This window comes from Chionomys nivalis, chromosome 6, assembly GCF_950005125.1.
Source record: "Chionomys nivalis chromosome 6, mChiNiv1.1, whole genome shotgun sequence".
Lineage (NCBI taxonomy): Eukaryota > Metazoa > Chordata > Mammalia > Rodentia > Cricetidae > Chionomys > Chionomys nivalis.
In genome coordinates this window covers 24,318,128-24,343,188 of record NC_080091.1, presented here as the reverse complement: position 1 = coordinate 24,343,188, position 25,061 = coordinate 24,318,128, and the positions used below count along the sequence as shown (strand labels likewise).

Sequence of the window (25,061 nt, the reverse complement as noted above, 5' to 3'; positions counted from 1 at the left end):
TGGCCCCTAAGCAGATGGTCCTGGATCACATAAGAGAGCGAGCTGAGCAAGCCATAAAGCGAGTCAGCCAGCCAGCAGGGCTCTGCCACCGTCTCTGCTTCAGTTCCTGCCTCCGGATTCTTACTTCCTGGTTCTGCCTTGAGTTCCTGGCACGGTTTCCCTTGGCGATGCCCTGTGCTGTGGAACTGTAAGCTCTCAACATCCTTTCCTCCTCCACGCTGCTTTTGGTCGTGATCTTGGTCACGGCAGCAGAGACGCAGGCTAGGGTAGGCTACCTCCCAGCTGGTATGGAACACGAATGCAAACCGAGCTCCTCTTGACCCCGGAACAACATGATTTCACAGTGGTCTGCTTCTTCCCACCCCATCAGGTTTAATTTGGCAACTTATGTTATAGACAGCTTTATAGTACTCAAAATAATTTGATGTTTCCTCCCAGCTCATCGCTCATATCAGAGCAATGTCAAAATCCTCTTTTCTAAACTAGAATTAAATCTCTTCTATTGGAAGACAACAGAAACACTTCTCCCCTCCTGGCCTCACTCAGACACGGTGGAGATCTGAGTCTGGTGATCTTGATGGAGAAGAGGTCCGCTGGGTGCTAGGAAGAAGTCAGTGACACAAGCAGAGTCGCAGTCTGGGGGCTGTCTACATACAGACATGTGCTCTCAAGCTGCCAGGGCTCTCTAGTAAAGAACTTCTAGTGCCCTAGAAGAGCTGGCACCTCTCAAAAGGCATAGACTGAGTCCTTCCAGATCAGGAGAATCGCCAATCCATCATGCGCTTGATGGTCATGCACACACTCAGTCAAAAATCCCCACGTTAACACATGCTGAACATACCTGCACACGCATGCGTGGGTATACACAAGCATACACACACGCACACCACTCCACACTTAGTCATTATTGTAGGAAATGGAGTTGCCAAATGCCACAGTCCCACCATCTCACCACACTAGGAGAGTCAAAATTAATTAACTCCATCTCTGAACTTTCCACTTCTGAGGTCTCCTCCATGAGTCTTCAGAAACACTTAGTATCAGCCAGGATGATTCCTGACAAAACCCTTACACAAAGATCATTCAAGGAAAAGGGCCAGAAAGATACAAATACAGAGGAGCAGATAGGAAGGAGATGCCAAGTGAAGCAGCACTTCAGTGAGAAACGAGGTCTAATTTTCCAGTGCAGACTTAAGACTGGGGAATGAGGGATGCCAAGATGCTCATAGGAATGAGGATTTAGGGTTTGATAAACAGACACCCCTAAAGCTATCTTTACATGCCCCGTTTGCATCTGCTTCATAGCCAGAATTCACCATGCAATCACTAAATCCATTAAACCACTCTTTCTTAGACACCTGCACTTCATAGGGATTTGGGGGAACTTGTTTTTCTCAAAACATGTTCCTTTGAGTCTACATCTTCTCAACTTATAATGTAGGTAATTCAGAAAAAGTGTGAACTTCTTTACAGGATTTGAAGAGATTCCTGGAACTCATTAAAGAAAATTCGTTTAACCAAAGGAAGTTCAGGCAAGCAGTACGCTTTATTTTGTTTCGTTTGTTTGTTTTAATGGAGTAAATCTGTCTGTTCCCCTTTTAAGCTTTTAGTTGTTTTTAAATGTCAGAAGCCTTCAAAAATTAATGCTTTGATATACACAGATGCTGTGGAGTGAAGGGCCATTTTAAAACGTGTGGGGAGATGGAGAGATGTCCCTGCAGTTAAGAGCACTGACTGCTCTTCCGGAGGACCTGCGTTTGATTCCCAGCACCTACACAGAGCTCACCCAAGGAGCTCACAACCGTGTGTAACTCCAGTTCCAGTGGATCCAACATCCTCTTCTAACCTCTGAAGACTGCACGTGTGCACAAACAAACATACATGCATCTCTTGCTGAAGGGTGGCAAAGCGTAGAAGGCAATTGCTGGTGCTGTAAGGAGACAATCCCTAGTGGTGGCCCATGCTCTTCTTCCACCAAATGCTGGCTTTACTTTATCTTACTATATCCCATTTTATTTTATTTGTGCGTGTGTGCGCACGCATTCACATACATGCCTATGTCTGCTTATCTATATGTTTAAGGCACAACTGCAAAGCCCCCAGATGTCAGAAGAGAGCGTTGGATCACTGGAGTTGGAATTATTGGCAGTTGTAAGCCGAGGTGCTGGGAACCAAACCCAGGTCACCTGTAAAAGCAGCAAGTGCTCTCACCCACCACCACTTGCTGTTCCCTGGGCACACAATCCTACCGTCTTCACCAACTGCCTTTGTTCTTCTCTCTTCCTTCTCTTCCTCTACCTCACTACCTTACCTTCCCCCATCTGTAGGTCCGCAAAGTTCTTTGGTTTTGAGTCTTTGACTGGCCTGGAACTTACTATGTAGACCAAGCTAGTCTTGAACTCACCGAGACCCACCTGCCTCCGCCTCCTGAGTGCTGAGAGCAAAGGCGTTTGCCACCACACATGGCTAGGATCTTACTATGCCCCTATTTACTAGAGCAATAAAATGGGCTTGTATTTCATTACTAGAGGCCCAAGGGTTAATGTTGGTGACTCGAGCAGATGGTAAATCTGTGGTAAGGCAATGGAAGCCCAGCATCCTCTCTCAGGGTCTGCGGCTCTCACCACACCATCACACTTCCTCTGCTCGCAGTCTAAGCCCTACTGTATTTGCCACTGTGAACTCTTCATCTAGACGGATACTGGTAGGCTAGCTAGCCATTCCTACGGCATAGCGCTCGCCACTTCAGTGCTAGCTGGTAACTTCAGGCAGAGTACAAGGGAGAAACCTTGATAACTAAGCAACTTTGATGCATTGCACACGCACAGGCACACACACACTTGACACTGTGTGTGTAATTTCTTATTGTATTGTGATGATATATAGCAGGGGTGGTCAACTTATGGAAACAGCATCTGTTGAACTGACTTCTGTATTTCCCAGTTCACATATACCACAAGTTAGTCCTACAAATGATAATTTTTTCCAACAATGAATTCCCTATCTCTGTGTAATGAGGCATGTAGAGGAGGAAGGAAGAATTTTTGTGCTTTTTTTTTTTTTTTTTTGCCTTTGGTAAAAATTCTCCAAGGAGTTATTTCATCTACAAATGAGAAGCCTTCTATCAGGTAAGATTGTGTGAGTTCCAGGAGTCATTGAAGCCCAGTTGCACAAAGGCACACGAGCTCACATAGTCGTGCAAACAGCAATGGGTATCCACAATGTGCATGAGCATAAGACAGAAACACGCGAGGAATGGTTTCAAAAGTCTTCAATTACATCATAAAGGAATTTAAAGCAACTTGCCCTTTGGATAAGATATTTGAACTCTGCTAGTTCTTATATACATCACAAAAATCTAGGCTTCATCCTCAGCACCTTGGGCCTGGTTGCATGACCTACAGGAGGAGCAATAGTGGGAAGTGCAGATCTAGGATCTTTCCCAAGGCTTCTTAAACTCCTGGTTTTCCACAGCTGGCATCTTTTAGGTCTCTATTCTGAAATTCACAGGACAGCTAATGTACAGAGTTGAGTTAATTCATCTAAGAATTTAAAAGTGAATGCCGCAAAGCAAAGATCTACAAATGTTAAAGAGCACCGAGAAGCTTTCAACGCGCATGTCCGATCGATCCACATGGTCACTTTTCTGTTTGGAGAATCAGTATTAACACCGTGCCTTGAAAACCTCATGGGGATCTCAGAAGACAAGGGATTTTGACACGAATACATTCAACAGGTTAGAAGGCAAAAGACTAGCCACGGCTAAAGGGTAATGGACAAGTATTGACAGCCGGCTTTACTAGAATCTCAAAACTGGCTAAAAGACCAGATGAGTGATTCAGAGAAGATTCAAGTGTACTAAGTGTTCAAATTCTACTCAGTAGGATGTTGGAGGGGAATCACGTGCCATGAACAGAAGCAAAAAAGGAAGCCTGATTACAGAGAGTCCCAGAGGGAAAGTATCTAGACCAGCGTGGGCAACATACATATACTCTATCTCAAAAATAAATAAACGAACAATCACCTTGCCTTTTCTCTGTTGCTCTGGAAATCATACCTTGGAACAGTAGTTCACAGAGTTTAACCTTTGAAACAAAGCTCTAATCCAAGTAGTACCACCGTATTTGCAATTATTTATTTCCAATTATTTCAAGCCATACTATTTATTCATCTAATAGCTTCCTATTGAAACTTGTATCATATTTCCAGCATTTCTTCTATTCAGCATTCTATAACTAAATGTTAGTATGCACAGCCTTATAAAGTCCCTTTTATAAGACTGTTTGTGTGCTAGTGTTTTATTATCTATTTGAAACTCGATACTTGTCCTTCAGAGAAATTAAGATAAACCCAAAGGTTTCTTATATGAAACAGCTACAAACCACAAACTTTCTTAGCAAGCCTTCTACCAGCAAGAGTATCCAATGATGCTTAACACATTGCATCCTTAGCGCGAGTAGACAACACCTCATAAAGAACTGTGATGAACACAGTACATTCACTTCACTTCTAGGAATTACCTCAGGAAAGTACTTAGTACAGGATTCATCCAGCACTGACATCTGGGTTGTGTCATAAGAGTGAGTTTTCAGTGGTTTGCTACAATATCTCAGAAAGCTGTCTGAAGATTCAATCTCTCTCTCTCTCTCTCTCTCTCTCTCTCTCTCTCTCTCTCTCTCCTCTCACTATGCAGCTCCACTGACCTACCACTCAGCAAGTGAGACTGGCCTTGAACTCACAGAGATCTATCTATGTCACCTCCCCAACCCCAACCCTGTCAATGGAATTATAGGTGTGTACCACCACACCCAGCTGCTTTGATTTGTATTTTTGTTTTGTTTTGTTTTGTTTGTTTAGTTGGTGGAGAGGTGGGGTTGATGGGGGGTGTTTATTTTGTTTTGTTTTGTTTTGTTTTGAGACAGCTTTTTACTAGGCAACCAGGCCTCACACTTTCCATCCCCATACCTCATGGGCTCCTGAGTTCTGGGATTACAGGTGTATGCCCAGTTCAGCCTCTTTTTAGTCCACAAATGATATCAGAATAATAGTGACCTACTCAAAGTAACAATTAGATTGTTCTTGAGGCTCTATAATTATAAAACGTTCTATAAAACAATACCTCCATCAAACCAGGACCCAGTCTCTTTTTGTCAAGTCAATTGATGTTTTTGAAGGATAGGCAGAGTGTAATTAAAAAGAAAGCCAGCATGTTGTCTAACACAGTGCTTGGGGGCACTCTTTGACACAGTTTGCATGGTTCTCCTTAGTTCTCATGGTGACTGGTTGACCGGAGATTAACTATTCCCAGTTTCAGAAACTCCACAACCGAGGCTTCCCAAGGGGAAGTAATTTACCCTCACTAGCAAAGTCCACATTCAAATTTGAGTGTCCGGTCCCTAGACTATATTTTTCTGGGATACCAACTTCCTGAAAAGGAAGGCAGCAAACTCGGTTGCTTTTTCCCAAGCTTTTCCAAAATTTTACCTTTTCTACTTCTATACTCTCACACGAAAAAAGCCCTCAGGTTTGTCTGAGGAAGAAAAAGAAACAGTTACTGTACACTCCTATTTGCTCCACCCATCATGGAAACTTTCACTTGCCACCGACGCTAGTCAATCTCCCACTCGTCTGAAGAAGCATTTCTGGATGCTTAGAGTTCCAACCAAGTTTGATTCTGTTATTTCAAGGATTTTGGAATCTTTCAACTCCCTGGCAGTTTAAATTTTGACGTGGGGAGGAGACGAGCCACCCTTTCCCATAATTTATGTAAGATACAGTCTTCAGAGGATCTTTTCAAATCTTCCCGAAATCGAATTAGAGGTTTTGTTTCCCAGGATGTCCAGCTTCTCTATAGTCAAGCCCTTAGCTTGAATGTCACTGAAAATAGTGTGGGTTTCAGGCCAGGGTGCCCAGTATTAAAGCCCCCTTGTTAAAAACACCCAGTCACCAGAAGGCCACCCTTAAACCACATCCCAGGTTAACAATGTCCTGGGCTTGATCTCACTGTTTTAAGTTTCTGAGTGTCGGGTATACTAGTTATGAGGGAACGCTTCATAATTGACTTGCCAATGTTTTATTATCCTTTTTTTAAAAAAAAAAATACTGGCAGTTCTTTACATGCCCTTAATAAATATTAAACACTCACGTACCTCACTGTTAGGGTGGCAAGCGAACCTTCAGAATGTCCCAACAGTGGGGTGAAGATAATACTCTTAATGAGAAGGGCAGGGTAATTGGGAAAAGAAAATTGAGTTGCTGCAACTTCCCAATTGCAACATAGAAATGTTTATAATAAACTCACTCCGATGCAGATTGTGGCTGAATTTGAATAATTATTAGAATAAAAATATTCGATCATCAACAAAACACCTGACGAGCATAGGACATGAATCATTGGTAGGCCACTATCACTTTGTGTAATTGCGTACAGGGCACAATGAGTCTACCAGCTTTTTGATCACTTTGTTACTGAACACAGCTTGTAAAATCCTTAAATGTGGCAGATTCATAGGCCACGTCATCAAAACAGCTGGTATGAAAACTTGATGAATAATATGCCTCAGAAATTTTCAGCACATGATAGGGACAGAGCAAACACGGAAAGAAAGGAAGCTAGGTGTGTCTGTTACTCAATTGATTTCCTTTAAAAAAAAACTCATTTATCAGTAACTTCAGTTCAAAATGTGAAGTTCCTGATTTTCTGTCTTACAAACTATGGTCAAAAAAATTTCACAATAACTACAACGAATATGGCCACCATGTATGGAGGTTCACACTTTGAATCCCAGCACCCAGGAAGCAGAGGCAGGTGGGCCCCTGTGAGTTTGAGGCCGGATGGGTATACATCAGTGAGAAGTTTTTCACCCGTGGGCTGTGACCCTGTTGGTCACATAGCAAATATCCTACATATATCAGATATTTACATTATGGTTCATCATGGTAGTAAAATTACAGCAATAACAAAACAGTTAAATGGTTGGAGGTCATGAGGATATGAAGAAAGGTATTAAAGGGTCACAGCATTAGGAAGGTTGAGAGCCACTGGTCTACATAGTAAGTTACAGGCCAACCAGGGCTGTATAGGGAGACCCTATCTCAAAACCAACCAAACAATAATAATGAAAACATGATGCTGGCTCCATGTATCTACATCTGGAACCATGAAGCACGGGCAGACAGAGTGGCCCTGTGAAAGAGGGCAGTATGCACTCACTAGGGTAACCCTCACTATCTACATATGGAGATGTCAGCTCGAGCAGAAATGCCATGGCTCTCTCGTGAAGAAAAGCGTCACACATTTGGTAGAATTGTTGGGTGATTCGCACAAACTATGCAAGTGACGGACGATAAAGAAATACTACACCCATTGGCATGCTCAAGAGTGAAAGGCAAGGCGGTAACTTGGAAGATACACAAATGACAACTTCAAATAAAAGTTATATTCAGTGGCTAGTCACCACAAATCTGTACCCTAAAGTTCTCTTTAGTGAGGGATTAAAGACAACTCCATGTCTGATAGCAACTACCAACTAAATGTTCCACCTAAACCCCAGATGCCCACCTGCATTCTGCTGTTGACCTCTCTTCTGATTATACTGACATAGCTGAGAAAAATCTTCCCTACCTGATGTCATTTTTAGTTTCATCTCTATATCGCTGGTGTTTATGATTAATATAGATTTAAGATACCACCTATGAGTTGTATCCCGTGGAGGACCCCGTTTTTGTTTTTGTCTTAACTTCAGAGGGAGTAGCTTCAACGCTCCAATAAATAGAAAGGAAAGGCTACATGCAAAACCAATCCAAGGGAGCGGAGCGCATGGGCTCCAGTGAGTTTGCTTTGACTTTACATTGTAGGATGTAATCTACAATCATTCGCCCACCTCCCAGATGGATCCCCCCTTCGAGGCCTGTAGACAAACGTGTCATTTCATGTAAACAGTGCAAGCATGCCCCGAAATATCCGACACTGTACACCATTCAGTTTGAAATGAACTTTTCAAACCACTGAGGAATAACTTTTGAATAACAGAAAACACTACGGGCCTCGGCTAATTATAGCTTACCTATCAAATTAAGTTAATGTTGGGGAACACGTCCAAACAGTTGCAGAGCTTTAAGGGGTGTTTTACTATTAAAGAAATCCTTATTCTTTCATTTTTACAATTTTTAAGAGAAGTTTTATTGGAAGTCGAGATGATACGAGAAAGCTCCGAGTTTACTTCAAACTGCTCTGTCCCTGTCCTTTGACAGCTGTGTCGATTTCTATATAAATTTCATTTTCCAGAGTTCTAAAACACACTTCACCTTCAAGCGCTTCTGTGGGACATGACGGGAATGTAAATTCAGAACAAAATGCAAATCATGAAGATGCAGGGCCAAACCTGGACCATTGGTTAAGAATACCATCACCCAAACCAGTCATTAAAGCCACAAGAGCAAGAGTGTAGAGGTAGAGGATCTGTCCACCCAGGGTCGGCAGCCCCAGAACGTAAACAGGACCTACACCTTTCGCTTTTTCTCCTAACTATAAAGCAAATGGTGTCAATATGTGATGGGTTTGGTCACTATGTATTCCTGTTCTGAAGGAACAATGAACATCTTCCCTGGAAACAAACCAACGCGAGGCTAACAGCCCACAAGGCAGCTCAAGTTCAAATCTCAGGCAGAAAAGTTTTGCTGGGGGGGGGGTGGGGGGGCGGGACGCACCAAAGTGATCCAAACAAGCAAGTACTGCAGCTCCGCATCGCTACAGGAATCCACAGCCCGGCATTTACAGGCAGCCCTGGAGGAGAGCCCACAGGACTGCCACCCACCATCCCTCCCCGTTACCTGGTGCTGTCCGGCTCTGATGCAAGCATCGCTATCTATTGATTTTAGGGTAATTCCAAGATCACTCAAAATGTCATTCACTGTCATAAGTTCTAAATGACTCAAAATACCCTCCGCTTAAGCCCACTCTACAGGTTAAGAGTGTATGCTTAACAAAAAAGAAAGCAGCACAATCATAAGATTCGATTAATCGTATTAAAGTAATGGAAGGTCGTGCATGTTTCTAAAGGCATACTTCACACGTGCAGATTACAATAGTGTTTGCCATCTACAGAAGAACATACTTCATGCGTGTGCAGACTGCAATAGTGTTTGCCATCTGCAGAAGAACACACTTCATGCGTGTGCAGATTGCAATAGTGCTTGCCATCTGCAGAAGAACATACTTCATGCGTGTGCAGACTGCAATAGTGTTTGCCATCTGCAGAAGAACATACTTCATGCGTGTGCAGACTGCAATAGTGCTTGCCGTCTGCAGAAGAACATACTTTATGCGTGTGCAGATTGCAATAGTGTTTGCCGTCTGCAGAAGAACATACTTCATGCGTGTGCAGACTGCAATAGTGTTTGCCGTCTGCAGAAGAACATATTTCATGCGTGTGCAGACTGCAATAGTGCTTGCCGTCTGCAGAAGAACACACTTCATGCGTGTGCAGACTGCAATAGTGCTTGCCGTCTGCAGAAGAACATACTTCATGCGTGTGCAGATTGCAATAGTGCTTGCCGTCTGCAGAAGAACACACTTCATGCGTGTGCAGACTGCAATAGTGCTTGCCGTCTGCAGAAGAACACACTTCATGCGTGTGCAGACTGCAATAGTGCTTGCCGTCTGCAGAAGAACACACTTCATGCGTGTGCAGACTGCAATATGCTTGCCGCCGGGTGAACACCCTTTCATTGAAGATTTTCAGAGGTGTCACGCCGCATAGGCAAGTCCTTTGCTTGTGAACATGACTGTGAACTGGGAGTCCTCAAGTGCCCAAAGAATCAACTGTAGAAACGTATTTCTGGGAACTATAAATAATATAATATTCATTTTTATAAGTTATTTATTCTCCATTAGCTTATCCACACACATTGGTGCATGTGTCATGGAATAACCACAATGGCACCCTTTAATAATTTCAGAAAAGTTCATGACTTGATTCTGGTCATAATTTTTATTTGACTATGTCTATTTATACTAACAATAAATGATGTAATTGCATAAATCTAGAGATAAACCTTTTTTTGCTAGAGAATAAATACTTTATATTGTGTATTAGTGGACTTTAGAAATTCTGAAACAAGTGAAAAAAAATGCAATCTCACAAGATTTGTACATTTCTATTTGTTTAATGAGAGCGTAGTCTCTGGATTAAGAGAAGCTGTCTGGGAACGTATTCCAGGCAGCCCGGTAAAGTACCACAACTGCTCCAATTCTGTGCGCTTGACTGTATTAAACTGATTGACATTGGATTCTCGGACAAATATTTAAATGGATATATTCTCAGTTAGTCTACAAGGTATACTTTATACCATTTATTTAAAATGTCACATTAGTAATGTGTGGAGAATGTAACAACTGATCAATATCGGTGTATTTCCTAGAGAGGCTGATTAAGAAATGACAAAGCTTCCCTTAGCCCCATTGCCCTGAAATCACAGCATAGTAAACTGAGGATAGGGGGTAGATAGCCTTTTATCTTGTATACTAAATAAAGGTTCAGTTTTCCTTCATTTCGGCAGATTTATTTATTTTATTATTTTTATTTATTTTTGTTTTTTGAATCAGTGTTTTCTCTGGGTAAACCTGGCTGTCCTAGAACTAGGGTGAGCCACCACCACCCAGCATGGTTTGAGTTTTTTTAATTTTTATTTTATGTAAATTTTTTTTTTTTTTTTTTTTTGCAGTTCTGGGAATTGAACCTGAGGTCTCACACTTGCTTAGACAAGCGCTGTACTGTTGAACCACACCCCATCTCCTAGACGGTAACTTTCCTTTACTTTTAAGACTTATTTATTTATGTTTATGCAGATGAGTGTTTGTGCATGTCTGGTCCCTGCAAAGGTCAGAGAGGGCATTGGAGCCTCGAGACCTGGAGTGATGGATGGGTGTGATCCACCACGTGGATTTTATGAATCAAGCCTGGGTCCTTTAGAAGAACGACGATTGCTTTAACCACTGAGCCATCTCTCCAGTGCTGTAGATCCTAACTTTAAACAAGTGCTACAGCTGGCTATTTCCCGCTGGGCAAAAAGAACAAGCCTCCTGTGATTTACAGTTCTCTTTCATTCAGGATTTTCGAGAACCTTTACTCTCTGTACAACCGACAGATAAACGGTGTCGTATACATCTGCTTTCATCTCTTTATTTGCAAAGGAATATTTCCCATAACTGTATTTAATCTGAAATATCAATTTTTTTATCCTTGGGAGAAATGGTAAAAGATTTTGTTTCAATTATAGCCTAAGTTTGAGTACTACTTCAACACAAATATAACAGATGTCATAATCCAAAAAAGGCCATGTAAAATGTGACAGTTGCAAACGTTTAAGACTGTGTAACAAAAATGACTGAGAACCGTATCAGTTTACTGTCCTCCGACTATTTCCTTGACAGTGGAGTCAAATAATGTTGAATTATAGACCTCCTTACAGGAAGTCTTATTTCATGTTCATTTTTTGATTTTCCCTGGTAGGCCCTATAGGAATTTGGCTGCATGCCCACTTTCCTTTAGAAGTTTCTGTATACATCCTTGGGTTGGGTGCAGCTCAGTGGTGGAGCACTTATCTAGGAAGGGTTCAGTCTCCAGCAACACACACAAGCACATACATACACTTTACAATTTCACGTTTTCAACATATTTACTTTTCATTAAAAAAAAAAACCCACTGCTTTGGCAATGGAAACTATAAGTTGCCAATATGAAAATGTTTCATCTGAATCCATGTGGAAAATTACTTTCATTTATGGTGAGAATCTTAGTAAAAGTTATTGTCATTCTTTGCAGTTTCTCCAAATGTACTTTAATTGGTGGCTAAGCTGCCTATGTAGCAATAGCAGGCCCTGTGCTAACACTGCAGCCTATCGGCCTTCATAACCACCTCTCAGCTTCAGACCCCCAGTCTATTTTTCGACTCTGAAGTTTCCGTGAGTGCTTTTCCTTCCATTGCCCAGCAACAGCTGTGTTTTACATCTTTTGGACTATGCCAAACAGTTTAAGATATGAACAGATGAGGGTCTGAAAACAAAGTGATTCGAAATTTACTGTCAGAGTTGAGCAATGGTAGCATATTGGCCGCTTTTTGGAAAGAAGAAGCCACATTCCCATGCTTTAGTTCTTGCTCCTTTTCCTCTTTGCTCTTTAAGCTTCTCCCTTTCCTAATACAAGTCTGTATGTTGGCCCAATAGTTACAGGAGGCACAACTACTCTCTTTATTTCTGAAGGGTGAGCAATGGAGTCATTCCAGTGGGAGAATTGCTGTTGGGGTGACCTATTGCCTCGGAGCTAGTGAAGCCAGAATCAGTAGTTACAGTTATGGCTTTAGTTTGTACAAAGTAGCCTGAGTATCATTGCTGTCTATTAACCATGGGACTTGCACTGGGCACTTCTACTGGGAGGGCAAGAAGGTCAGAGGGAGGGGTAAAAAGGAGATGGGGGGCAGGAAGAGAGGGGTTGGAGAGGGGCTAGCAAAAAAAAATGTAGTAATATGTACTATTAGCATTTAAACCTGGCTGACATTTAACAATATAATTGATCTCGGTTTATTTGCATAATCTAGAGCCTATACTTTTTCTCTTACTGTTTTTCTTAAATGTTTTAAACACCCCTATTAAGAATCAATCTATCTCCACTCAGAAGCTGTACATAAATACAAAAGCCAAGCAGAAAATAACAATAAAAACATACCTGCTAAACAAGTAACTTTTAATTCAAAACAACAAAGGCTCCGGAATGAGCGTCCCAATTAGCCCATGTAGTGACAAGCAGTCAACACCGTATTACTTAATCATTAAAGAGAACCTTGCCATAATTTCCCTTTGACATATTTCAAAAAAAATGAATTAAGGGCACATCACATGACCCCCAACAATCCACAGTGACATTAAGACAATGCTAAGACCCTGTGTCTTACAAGGATTGTGCACTGAGAGGTTCAGGAGCAAGTTCTTAAGTGGGATCCTACGAAGCATTTGCAATTTCTTGAACACTGTATTAACCGTAAGCATTCGGAAACAAGCTACCTGATAAGGGGCCCATTTGCTTACCTACTGCTGGCTGTGCCCAATTTTCAGCGAATGAAAATGCGCTGCAGACCTTTCTAGTATTGATAAACATCTGTGCCTCTCTCTCTCTCTCTCTCTCTCTCTCTCTCTCTCTCTCTCTCTCTCTCTCTCTCTCTCTCTCTCTCTCAGCCGATTCAGGCCATGAAGAACATTAGGTTATCTCCCTTACAAGAACCTCTACCATGGGAAAGCTGGAATCTCCTATATCACTCTCGATGCCATTTTGGAGTGAGGAAGAGCATTCAGTCAAGTCTGACTTCAGTTTTAAAACGTTTAACTCAAACTATGCTTCAGGAAGGGCCTTCTGAACTTCGGAAATAGATAAAACAATAGTCACCGAAGTTCCCAGGCCCACTTGGGAACCCTTAGCGCTAGCACAGATCAGCCCACTATCCTCTAGGCTGATCGCCTCTAGGCCTGGTGGCCAGGCACCCCAAGCCTGGGCTGCCCAGGCCGGGGCTACGGTGTCTACCCTCGCCCCAAGGCTATCACCACCCCAGGGAGCCTGCTAGCACTTGGCTTTTAACCTCCGGGGCCAGCAGGGCTTTCGTGCCTCATCTCAGCAAGCCCCAGAACTTCTCCCTAGACTTCACTGGCCAGTCAGGATTAACACGCAACAGGGCGCCCTGCTCAGGCCGCCAGCTCTGGCCCAGGAGCTGTTAAATGCAGATTCAGAGGAGGACCCCCGGAGAGCTGCTGTTGAATAAAACTGTAATCCGAAGGCTACGTTTCTCAAGCGACCAGCTTTCCCGGTGGAAGAAGCTGGGCCGCTGGTGATGGCGGAGCACAGGCCTGGCTAATCTCTGCTCTTTCCCGAGACTTGGCCACCCGGGAGGCTCCCCGCTCCTCTGCCTTAGTCCTTGGAGTCAAAAAATGCTTAAGATTCGGGAATAAAGAGGAACAGATATCCTCGGGAAGGAAGGCGACGGCTCCTTCCGGGAGTACAGCCTCAAGTCCATCATCTGGGTGGCCCCGCCCGGCGCCCCGATTCTACCCAGGACCCCTAGTTCCCAGCTCCGCCTAGCCTAGCTTCGTCCCAGCGTCCTTCCTGGCCGGTGACCTCCCAGCCAAACCCTTGTATGCACGGCTCCCTCTCAGTCCTCTCCCGGGTATCTGGCCGTCCCTTTATCTCCTCCTTCTGATTCTGCTGCCTGCAACCCCTGGGGGTCGCGAGCGTCTGCGCCCGGCTCGAGAGTGACGGTCGGGAGAGGGCGCCCAGGAGGCTGGCGACCACTAGGCATGGCCAGGGGACCTCCAGATGGCCTCCAGGAGTGGAGAAGACCGGGAAACACCAAGAAGTGGGGGAGAATAGGATTATAGCCTCTACTGGTGTCTTAATCTGATAAATAAAATAAAATAAAATAAAAACAAAAAAACCCTACATTGTCGTAGAATCTACAGCATTACATGGCCAAGTGAATTCCCGCCGACTTAAATAGACCTCCAGGAAATCAACTGACATCAAAATCATTGATCCCAGACCCTGGTGAAGATGGCAGCCTTCGCGCTGTCCAAGGGGGTGGGGGAAACAAAATAAAATAAATAGTACTATCAGCAGACCCTAGAGGCAGAGCGGTTAATGAGCTAACTAGGCCTTTTTGAAGCGTCAAGTCCTGCAGAGAACCAGCCCAGTGTCGGGTCCTGAACAAACTGGGCCGCCTTCCTGGACAGGGGGGAGAAGCCACTCTTCCAGGGCTGGCCCCTGAGGCTCCTCAACGGGGGATTCAGCACCCCCCGGGGACCCGCCCTAGTCCTTTGAACAAATAATTGAAGACCACGGGTTGGCTCTAGTGCCTTGACCTTCACTCCTTACCTAGCCAGGGGTGGCAGCCCAGCCCACCAGGCTCCCTAACAGCTCACTGCGCTCACCTCCTCGGACCCTTTCAAGGCACACTAGCTCCTGTCTTTTTGCAACTGGATAATATCAAGAACATACAACCATTGGCATCCTCAATTCAACAGAGCTGGGTGCGCCCAAGGGGTCACACGGGCAAGCTCACACACCACAAACCAGCAGCGCCAGGAACCCAGACAAACCTACGCAGTCCCTATCTTAACAGCATGGACCGCCAACTTGATTCTCCTTTTGTAGGTAGGAAGGGAGAATAAAAGGCACGTGTTTATCCGACGCACATTTTAGACTAATGAAACGGAGTAAGAGAAGTTTGTGAAGGAATAAGGAGAAGTCAATGACGTTGTATTAATTCTATGTCCTCTACGCTCCCCAAACTCCATAACTTTGGTCCTTTATCTTTGACTTTAATAAAATAATGCTTCGTTGAGAAAATGGGGTATAAATCTTCATTTTGGAGGCAATTAAAGTGTTGATTTCATTCATGCCCCTAAGCAGTTCTTGTAATTTGCTCAAATAGCTTTATGTACCCAGCACTCCGGAGCTTTTAGAATCCCATTTTCTAGTTTGGCTTGTTGGATTACAATTTTTACTCAACAGCAGCTACTAGTGGAATCTGCATTTAACGGGGCTGGCAACTGAGCCCCTAAAACGGCTGGGAAGCCTTAGGCACTGGGGTGGGGGCGGGGAGGGGGACTGCTTGCAGCTTTCCCACCTTGGTCTACACAGACTGGGTTCTGTGCACCAGCCCACCCTGACCAGTTTCCAACTCACCAAACAGAATAGCAGTGAGAACCTATCCTGCTGGCATTTTTAGAGTTCTACTTTGTCATATTACTCCCGGGCAAAGATGAAATTCAGCAAAAGCTGAGGAATCGCCTAGGCTGACTCAAGGATATTGAGAGAATACCTTCAGAAGCCACTAAGAATGAAGTTGGAACAAGACAACATTGGGCGGCAGTGACCATGATAAAAACTTGCAGAGAAAAACAGTGGAGTCGCTGGCCTTTGACTTAACAAAGGCAGGCTGAGGTACCCCCCCCCCCCCCCCGCAAGAAGCCACACATATGTCAAGCCCAAATGAGAAAGGGCTCTAGGGTTTTCCTGATGGGGCTGAAGGCAAAGGAGACCACTGCTTAAATCTCTAGATTCTTTGCAGCAATCCTTCACAGAGCTATCCAGGACCCCGTTTCATCTCCTCAGGTTTTCACTTTCATTGCTTTTTTTTCCAACTCATTTGAACCAATCCAGAGACACAGCAGCAGGAAGGAGAAACTGGGAGCAAATGGTGGTGCCCCAATGATAGAAATACCCACCCACCCCCACTCCAAATAAAAATCGTCCCCACTTAGCAGTCACAGCGGAAAAGGGGGCCTGGAGGGAAGACTGGAGAGGAGGGGGCACAGCAAAGAGCCACAGTGGAGAGCAATGGGCCCCTGCCCTCCACACCCAGGGAGTCGCCAGGGCGTCCTTGACGCTCACCCTGCCAAAAGCTGCCAATGTGGAAAGCCCGGAGTACATACCAGCTGGAAGATGAGTGGAAAGGAGGAGGAGAAAAGTCCATATTTATCTGTTTTTCTAACCTCGGCCTGCTTTTATTTTTTTTTCTATTAAGTACAATAAAATGGGCGAGCTTGCAGGGAATACCACACAAAGCAATGTTCAGTCAGGTCTAGAAGCGGTCGGCCGGGGAAAACTGACAAGACAGGCTAATGAAGCGTGTAGACAGGGAGAAAATAGCCAGCGTTTGCTAGATTTCAAATCCTCACTGTCTCTCTTAGACCACCTATCTTGGATTTATTCCTAATAAAATAAGAAATAAGCAGACCCTACACTTTTCTTTTCTTCAAGATAGAAGGGGGGAAAATACCCATGAACAAAGCCCTACAATTGGAGGTGGCCACTGGCAGTTAACACTCCCATTATTATGGAGGGTAAATAAAATAAAGACAAAAATTAAAAGCGACAAGAAACAGGTCAAGTTTACAGGCGAAGCTCTTCCAAGCTCATCTCTCAGGTCCCATCCCAGAGCCAGCCTTAATGAAGCAATAATAGCCACATTATTCAAAATTTTTCATTTTGATGGAAATGTATCTAAAAGGGACTTAATCATATGCAAATAATAAAGGAGGTGGTAGTGAGCCAGCAAGCAATATGCATACAGATATTTTCTTTTTCTTAGGGATGTTGAAATTGAAAGCCTCATACCTGGTCAGTTAGATTTGCTGATCTTGTTACATCTTCACTGTCTGATTTTGCTCCTCCTTCTCGATCATCTATCACCAAATCGATAGGCATTTTCCCTTTCAAACAGCTAATATACCGGTGGCAGAAATTGTCACATAATTCGTGTACCTACATTATGACAGAAATAAAAAAAATGGAAATATAATCAGGAGTGCATAAACGACATTGACAAGTGCAGTCCACCCCCCTTGTGAGACCCGAACTTCCAAATAGGGGAAACACAGGGCAATTGTCCTCTAGAGACCCCCAGATGCATTCGGAATTAGGAATAACTTTCTTTTCTTGCAAAATAGAGATATCCCAGAAAATTGACAGTGACAAGATGATTCTCAGGCTACAACATACTCAATACCCATGTTAAATTCATCTGCTCCCGGAGCTGTGGCCATCACAAAGGTGACCTGCATAGCTGATACTTAAGGTAAACTATTTAATTTCACCCCGTTAGTTTGCCATAAAGCGTTTCCCAAAGTTTCTCAGGAAAATGTGTGATACACACATACACACACACACACATTTGTATTGTGATGACATAAGATCCATGCCTGACTACCCAAATCCCCAATATATGAAAAAAGAAAAAAAAAATACTATCGCAAAAACTGATCACATTGATTTTTATAAAAAAAAAAAAGAATTACTCACAATCTTTAAGTCTAATAAGTAAAACCAACTCTTACAGGCCCCAGGCATCCCTTACATGGAAAAACTCAGAAGAAACCCCGGTGTGCATGCAATTTCATGTTAGTTTGAATTACAATGCATTAAGTTTTTATTGCTGAGATTTATAGAACAAGGTAGAAAAATCATGCCACCCCGACACCCTCTCTTGAGTGTGAAGGTGAGGTGAGGGCTGGATCACACATTCAAGAACTTGACAGAACTACCAACCCTGCTTTGTCTGGGAGCCAGCTCTACCGTGCCCTCCTCCCTAGGACATTTTGCCCACTTGTCCTGTCCTACCGGTCCCTTCTGAGTTGGACCTACCACTGCTCTCAAATCATCCTCAGGAAACTCACTAAAACACTCCCACCCCAAGCCCCAGGTAGCAATGAAGAGAAGGAAGATGGGGAAAAAAACCACACACACGGAGGCATTAACTTGTAAAACAAATTCACTCCGGCATTCTAAGCATGCACTGGGGTGCCTAGCAGAGCAGCTGATGCACTCAGAGCCAGCAAGGTACACGAACGAGGCTGCAGTGTCTGTGATCCTGGTTTTAGTGGCTGAAGTTGTAATTAAACTGCAAAGAGAAATGGACGCTAAGATTGGCCTTGACACTAATTACTATGGGGGGGGGACATTTATGCAAATATCTTGGAAGCCTGAACTTCAGTCCTTCTGAACCCTCCCTCCTGTGTGGTTGGGATGAAAGGGAAGAGAGAAGGGAAAGAGGAATAAAGAATTTACCTTCTCTAATTCCAACAGATGAAACCTTAATACTTGTATGGCTTGGATCATCTGCAAAGATACAAAAAGAGTGAATACTCCATCCCTGGTTTGATGAGAATTGGCTGTCCCAGCTCTAGCATCTCCAACTCACCCCCTTCCCCTTATACATAGAGTTATTTTGATTTATGGCAATAACACTAAAACTTAATAGCAGCGACTGGGTACCATCTAGGGCTTATATTTCTTAAGGAGAAAAAATAGCTAAACCAACAACAAAACATCTAAGTGGGGATCATAAACACTCTCCTTCCTCATGGCTTCCCCCTCCCGGGTCTTACTGCCCCCAACCCAACCCGAAGGGCCACTGTCCAAGCTACACTTTTCCTATGAAGAAGTTTTAGGAAAGTTTCCCCCCAAACAGTGGCTTTGCACTTTGCAAAATTCTTCCTGCCTTCTGTCGGTGCACCTTTGATGCCAATTGGTTGTTTGGGGATGGTGGGGGGTGGCGGGTGAGCCTCTACCCTCGTCGGGGCCCTATTGAAGGAGACTCGTAAGGCTGGAAGTCCACAAGGTTTAAGCACACACGCTGACAGGCAGGGAGATAAATCCCCAGGCTGATTAGAGCTGTTCGGCCTGACCATCATAAAACACAAAAGCCGGCCGTTCCCCAGTCGCTGCTCCTGGGCCCTCTCAGATGAGTTTATACCCTGGGATCCAATCCCCAAACACTTGTCCACAGATAGAAAAACGTTTGTAGTCGACTTGCAACTATGAACAGATCAGTCCGGAAGGCTCAGAACTGGGTCGGGGCCGGAGGTTGGGTGGATAGACAGGGTAGGGGAGGAGAGGCTCTTACCAAGTTATCCAGTTCTGGATTAGAAGAGAATAGAGGTTTTTCTGCGCGAATCTAAATACAAATGAGAAGGAAAGGGGAAAGAAAAAAAAATTAAGTGAAATCTGGTCGCCTCCCTACTTTCTTGCCTTATTTACACTGTTAGGGTTGGGATGTAATCTCCAAGAGGGCCTCGTGACTCAAATTCGTCCCTCGCGGAAACACTTCAGTGTGAACCCAGTAGGCCTGAGACCAGCCCAGAGCGCGCCCTGACTTCAGCCAGAGCTCGCTTAGGCGGAATGCTGCTCGCCCGCCACACCACCTAAGCAGCCACGTAGCGTGGTGTTCGTGATTTCAATTGCTAGCGAGCTTGTGGATGGTGAGTGGGTGTGAAGATGGGTGATGATCTGCAAACACATTCACTGGACGAAAATCTCTGGGAGACAGTAACACGCGTGGCTGAAGGAAGACTATTTTGGGGCTACTTTTGAGAAATTACTCTTTCTAGATCAAGCGCTCCCTCTCTATGTGTGTGTATGTGTGTGCGCGGGGGGGGGCGAGGGGAGGACAGAATTTTTTCTTGTTTCCTTTTACTTTTTTTTTTTAACATTTATTTTGCTGACCTGTTTGGCGAACACGGCTATATCTTCATTGAATGACTCTGACGAGCAGACGTCCCCGCCCGCCACCCCCGGCTCGCGGGGGGTACAAGTAGCTAATTCACATTTCTCAAAAATCAGTGCTAAGAGAGGGAAGAGGGGGTGTCTGCAAGAAAATACAACAGTCACAAACAACACAATGATTAGTCCGGAGTCACCGAAAAAAACGGCGCCCAAGAGAAACAACCCGAGTTGCTACAGGCAGAGACCCTTGGGTGATCTGATCATCCGCTTTTGCCCTTTAGCTCACCCCCGCCCAGGTGACTGCTCACCTCCCCCTTCTCCCAGGGCTCTGAAGTCGGAGGCCCTGAGCCCCGGACCGTGTCTGTGGATCAGTTCAGCATATCTGGCCGGAGAAATTGGCAACATTTGCTACGAGTAAAATCCAAGCGGTTCCAGCAGCCATTTTGAATTAAGTTTCGCACCGCGACAAACCCTCGTCCCTCCGCCGCACAAGCAGGACCGGGTGCCCGGGAAAGGCGCGCAGGCCGTGGGGTGGGAGAGGGCCAGCCTCTGTCTTCCTCCGAGGCACGGCACAGAACCCCAGGCTCAGGGGATCTCGGTGGCAGGCGTGCAGCAAACTTGAGGAAAGGGCCTCTGTGGCTGCAGGACCGACTGTCACAGGGCAGCACCTACCGACCCTTGCCATACAGCCCTCCGAGAAGCAGGGGGTACTCCATGGCTCCCCAGTTCTGCCCTCCCTTTGTAGACGCTCCTCATAGTCCCACAAAAAAGTTCCCTCAAATGCTTTTACAGTCAAGCCTTCTCTTTCGTCTAGAGTGCTAAAGCGACTAGTATCTAAGGCCTAGATGTCGCTCGTCTCAGCCCATTTAAAAAAAAAAAAAAAAAGACTTAATGTTCAAGGAGCCTTTTATTAGCTCTCACAGCCCAGCTGGGAATTTAACAGTTTGGGGTCCTTTTCAAAGCTTCCTCGAATGTTCTGTCCAGGAGCCTAAACCATTTGCAGAGAGGAGGCTGGGATTTAAACAAGCCCATCGCACAAGGGACCAGAAACCAAAGCAAAAAGATTTCCCCCCTAGTCGAGGGTCACTACTACATATTTTTTTAAGAAAAAAAGTGAAATAAAAGTTATTACAAAGTTTAAAAATAAAAGTAGGGAGAGTGTCCCCAAAACATCAGCACACAGTACAGTACAAGTAACTTTCAAAAAGGGTTTCCTAGTTCAGGGTCTAATCGAATGGCCGACGGAGCACAGCAAGCCCTGGCCAGAGTCTCCCGAAGAAGAGCATCCTGCAAGCGCTTCTTGATAAATCCTGAAGGTTTCGCCTTTGAACACAAAGTGCCCAACCGCCTAGAAGTTTCTAAACGTCTGTGTCAATTCAGAGCGGCCCCTCTCCTTGACTTCAGTTGAACAAACTCCTTAAAGCAAGGCATGTCCCCCTTGTCTGACCTGCAGCTGTCCTTCTGACTTTATTGTGCACTAGCAGAACCAGCATACGGTGGCTGAGTAAACTCCGCAAGTCAGAACAATCAATGGCTTAAAAGATTTCCCTTAAACTAAAAGTTTCTTTCCAACACAAAGGCGCCTACACTTTGAAAGCCCCCCAACGCTCTCGAGCCAACTCCAGCGAGCAAGGTCTGAGATTTGCTGACTTCAGGCTGAGAGAGGACGCGGAACCTTTAGGCAGCCACTCCTGCACTGGGACTCCTTTGCGGCCAACGTGGCGGCCAAACCGGGCGCTTAGCCTGCTCCGAGTGCAAATGGAAATGGGGAGGAGGCTTTCCCCCCAATTTCCATGCAATATGAATGAAAAGTCACCGGCTATGTACTTCTAATCTAGAGGACTCTCTGACTTTCCGGTTGCAAGGGCTCCGGGCAAGGGAGGAAGCCTCGCGTCTCAAGTACTTAACTTCTGCCCATTATACCTACCCATAAATGGCATCTTTATCTCTCTTTAAAGCGTCATTGACTGAGGAGCCCATGCTGGGGGCCATGGCGTTGGTGTGAGCTGTGTGCGGGTACTGATGAGAGTGCAGAGGAGGCCCGTGGTTCAGGTGGTGGACCGGCTGCATGGACCTGGCTGCATGCGGGTCCCCATACATCGTGGAGGGGATGCCTACTCCATCCATGCCCCCATAATGGGGTAGGTCGTCGTACTGCATGACAAACAGGAGAGAAAAAAAGGGTCAGAGGCCATGCGGGTACACAGGGAACGGTAGGGCACCGAGCTTCTGAAAGGTCAGTCCAGCTGGATCCTTCAACCCGAATTCCGTGGCCTTAGATCTCTAAAGTTGAGTTTTCTATTGTAAAAATTAATTTTAACAGTAAAAATTCTATTGCTCTCAGGGAGAGTCATCTCAGATGAAGGTTCCTGTCCTAACTTGTGTCCATATAGACTAATTCAGAAATTCAAAATCTTTTGGCAAGAAAGGGAGGAAGGAAGAAGGAACACGGCAGAGAGGCATTCTCCCGGAGGCGGAAGGTAAAACACGCATGTTTCTGGAGGAGGAAACCGAAAATCACAACAATAAAACGTGCCGGGACAGTGAAGCAGACCCGCCTAGCTCCATAGCCCCTTCACTTCAGGGGGATTTTTTTTTAAGTTATGATGGGAATAGTTGTGCCAAGCACGTGAATTTCAGAAAGGCTTCTCATTTTATTTCCCTGCCAACATGGGATTGGGCAGTCCTGCAAGACACTGCGTTTGCTTGGCTTTCCAAAACAAACTCTGCTAAATTATACAAAACAAACTGGCCCCCTTATATATGTGACATTGGAGTGTACCGAAGGCAACTTGTGCAGTCCTTTACAGCTGAACCTGGAACTGGGCAACGGTTCCCTCCAAGTTTAAAGAGAAGCTACACAGACAGCAGCTAATGCTCCGTTTTATTTTTCTGCCCTCAAACTTTCTCCCTAGAGTAGAAGTCATGGGAGGCAATTGTTACTCAGTAGTTTCTAAGCAAATTCAAAAGTAAACACATATCCAAACCCACCTTGGGGGGCGCAGGGGTGCTTTCAAAGTGATTGCCATTACTGTCTGTGATAAATTCAGCCATTTGAATTTTTCTAATTGTTTTATTCCAGGCAAGTTCTTTTTTTCCCCTAAGATTCGGAAAGGGTGAGAGTGAAATGCTTTTCAAAGAAAGGGGAATTGCCACTTTCATCCTCTTAAAGCCAGAGGCGTGAAGGGAGTTTGGAAGAAGGCTGACATTTGCCTGAACCAGGAGAATAAAGAAAAATGTGTCAGCTAGTAACTTTCTTTTCCAGAAAGGGCTCTGAGGGCCAGGACACAAACTATGCAAGGAAGCCTTTTTGTAGACCCCTTTCTTTTAAGAAGCCACCTCAGCTGGGTCACCATTGTCTCAGTTTACTTTCAAGGCATTTCCATTCAAATAGAAATATTGGGGAAATTAGTATTGCATTTTAAAAGTGAGTAGCTATGTGTTTAGTATTCAATTAGTACAGGGCTTACCTAAGGGGAAAAAATCTGCAAATTTACTATCTTGCATAAAAATCCATGCAAATTTAAATTACTTTTAAAAGATGATTTTTTTCCAACCAAAGAACTGCTGTACTACAAGTTACTTAATTAAAACTCCTATCTACTTTTACTGATATTAAAGATGGGTATAATCGATAATACAGCAGAAGTTTCCAATGTTTATTTTAATTAAACATAGCTTTAAACTTCTGGTCCCTAAATGCTCAAATTATAGCACTGGATATGTAGCCTTTTCCCCTTTCTCTTTCTTCTTTTCTTTTAAAACAGGTGACTCCTTGAGCTTGTATTTTTATTTATATAGCTGTTGGCTAGGAATCTCTAGACATCTCGATCACTTGAATTAGCAACCACAAGTAGCATGCATGAAGCTACAAATGCATTGAGTAAACCTGTCGATTTAGGCCGCGGCTTTAGGAGCCTCATTCAAAAAGAGAGAAAAGAAAAAAAAAAAAAAGGAAACTGAGCAGCAGTGTCTTTCAGCCACGTTTCAATTTAATCTCATATCTGAGTTCCACAATTGTTTTTAATACGTACCCTTTGCGCCATCGGCCTCTCTGGCTCCCTTCCTACTTCAGCTTCTAATATATCCTCTTTAAGGCCAGTGTGAAAAGAAACAAATATGCAAACTCCCTCGGAAAAAAAAATGAAGCACGAAGAAAAAAATCCCTTTGCGTCTCCAGCACTGTGAGTTACTGGTCCCAGATCTTCGGTCTACCGGACCTGAAGCAAGGCGCCCGCGTCGCTGAGCATAAAAGCGCTCCGGTTCCAAGACAGCAGCGGGAGGAAAAGAAAAAAAGAAAAAGAAAAAAAAAGCAGATCTTCTCTCTACCCCCCCCCAAAAAATCAGTTAAAAAAAAAAGAGCGCCCCTCAGACCCAACTACCAAATCTCATGGCTTTCTGCCACTCCAGCTGTCAATCACAGGCGAGGTTGTCAACGTGGTGAATGAATGATCATCCGCTCTGTCTTCTTCTGGTCAGAACACCTCAAATGTTAATATTCAAATGCACAAAGCCCTAGCGCCTGCTTCCCTCGAATCAGTCCTAATTCCTAATCAGTTTCTCTCTTCTCTCGCTCTCTTTCTCTTTCTCTCTCCCTCTTTGCAACTGCTGCACTGAAGGGAGATTAGAGAGGAGGGTTAAAAAAATGTCTGTCTGAGTTTGTCTTAAAGGAGCCACGATCGATGCTGCCCGCTTGCAGTCGCCGTGCGTGTGTAAAGTGTGTGTTGCACAGGCGGAGAGGTGGATTCCGACCAGAATGCTAGAACCCGGAAGTAGTGGTGGCCATAACAGGTCGCGTCTTACACAATGCATTGGGCTGCAGCAAGTAGGCTCCTCGGCAGGGGTGGGTGCGCGAAGCGAGCTCTGGCCACACTGGAGAGGCAGAAAGGCGCTCCATGAATTCGCACGCCCAGGCACTAACACCACACACCCAGGGCACATGCACACAGATGCAGGATGCAGCTCCGGACCGCCGGCTTTACGTCCCGTGTTCTTTTCACTCCTTCGCCTTCC

General features: G+C 44.6%; 1 protein-coding gene across 2 annotated transcripts in view; it reads right to left on the bottom strand.

Moving 5' to 3' along the window:
- The window catches only part of Meis1 (Meis homeobox 1), a 140,892-nt gene extending 116,065 nt beyond the window's left edge, over window positions 1-24,827 (bottom strand). For both annotated transcript variants that reach the window (XM_057772308.1, XM_057772309.1), the window contains exons 1-6: window positions 24,083-24,827; window positions 21,976-22,202; window positions 20,049-20,190; window positions 19,450-19,500; window positions 18,612-18,662; window positions 17,163-17,309 (exon numbers count right to left, since the gene is read on the bottom strand). In XM_057772308.1, the coding sequence (XP_057628291.1) occupies window positions 17,163-17,309; window positions 18,612-18,662; window positions 19,450-19,500; window positions 20,049-20,190; window positions 21,976-22,202; window positions 24,083-24,094 (630 nt within the window). In that variant the 5' untranslated portion in view covers window positions 24,095-24,827. The remainder of the gene's footprint in view (window positions 1-17,162; window positions 17,310-18,611; window positions 18,663-19,449; window positions 19,501-20,048; window positions 20,191-21,975; window positions 22,203-24,082) is intronic.
- Window positions 24,828-25,061: the final 234 nt, after the last annotated feature.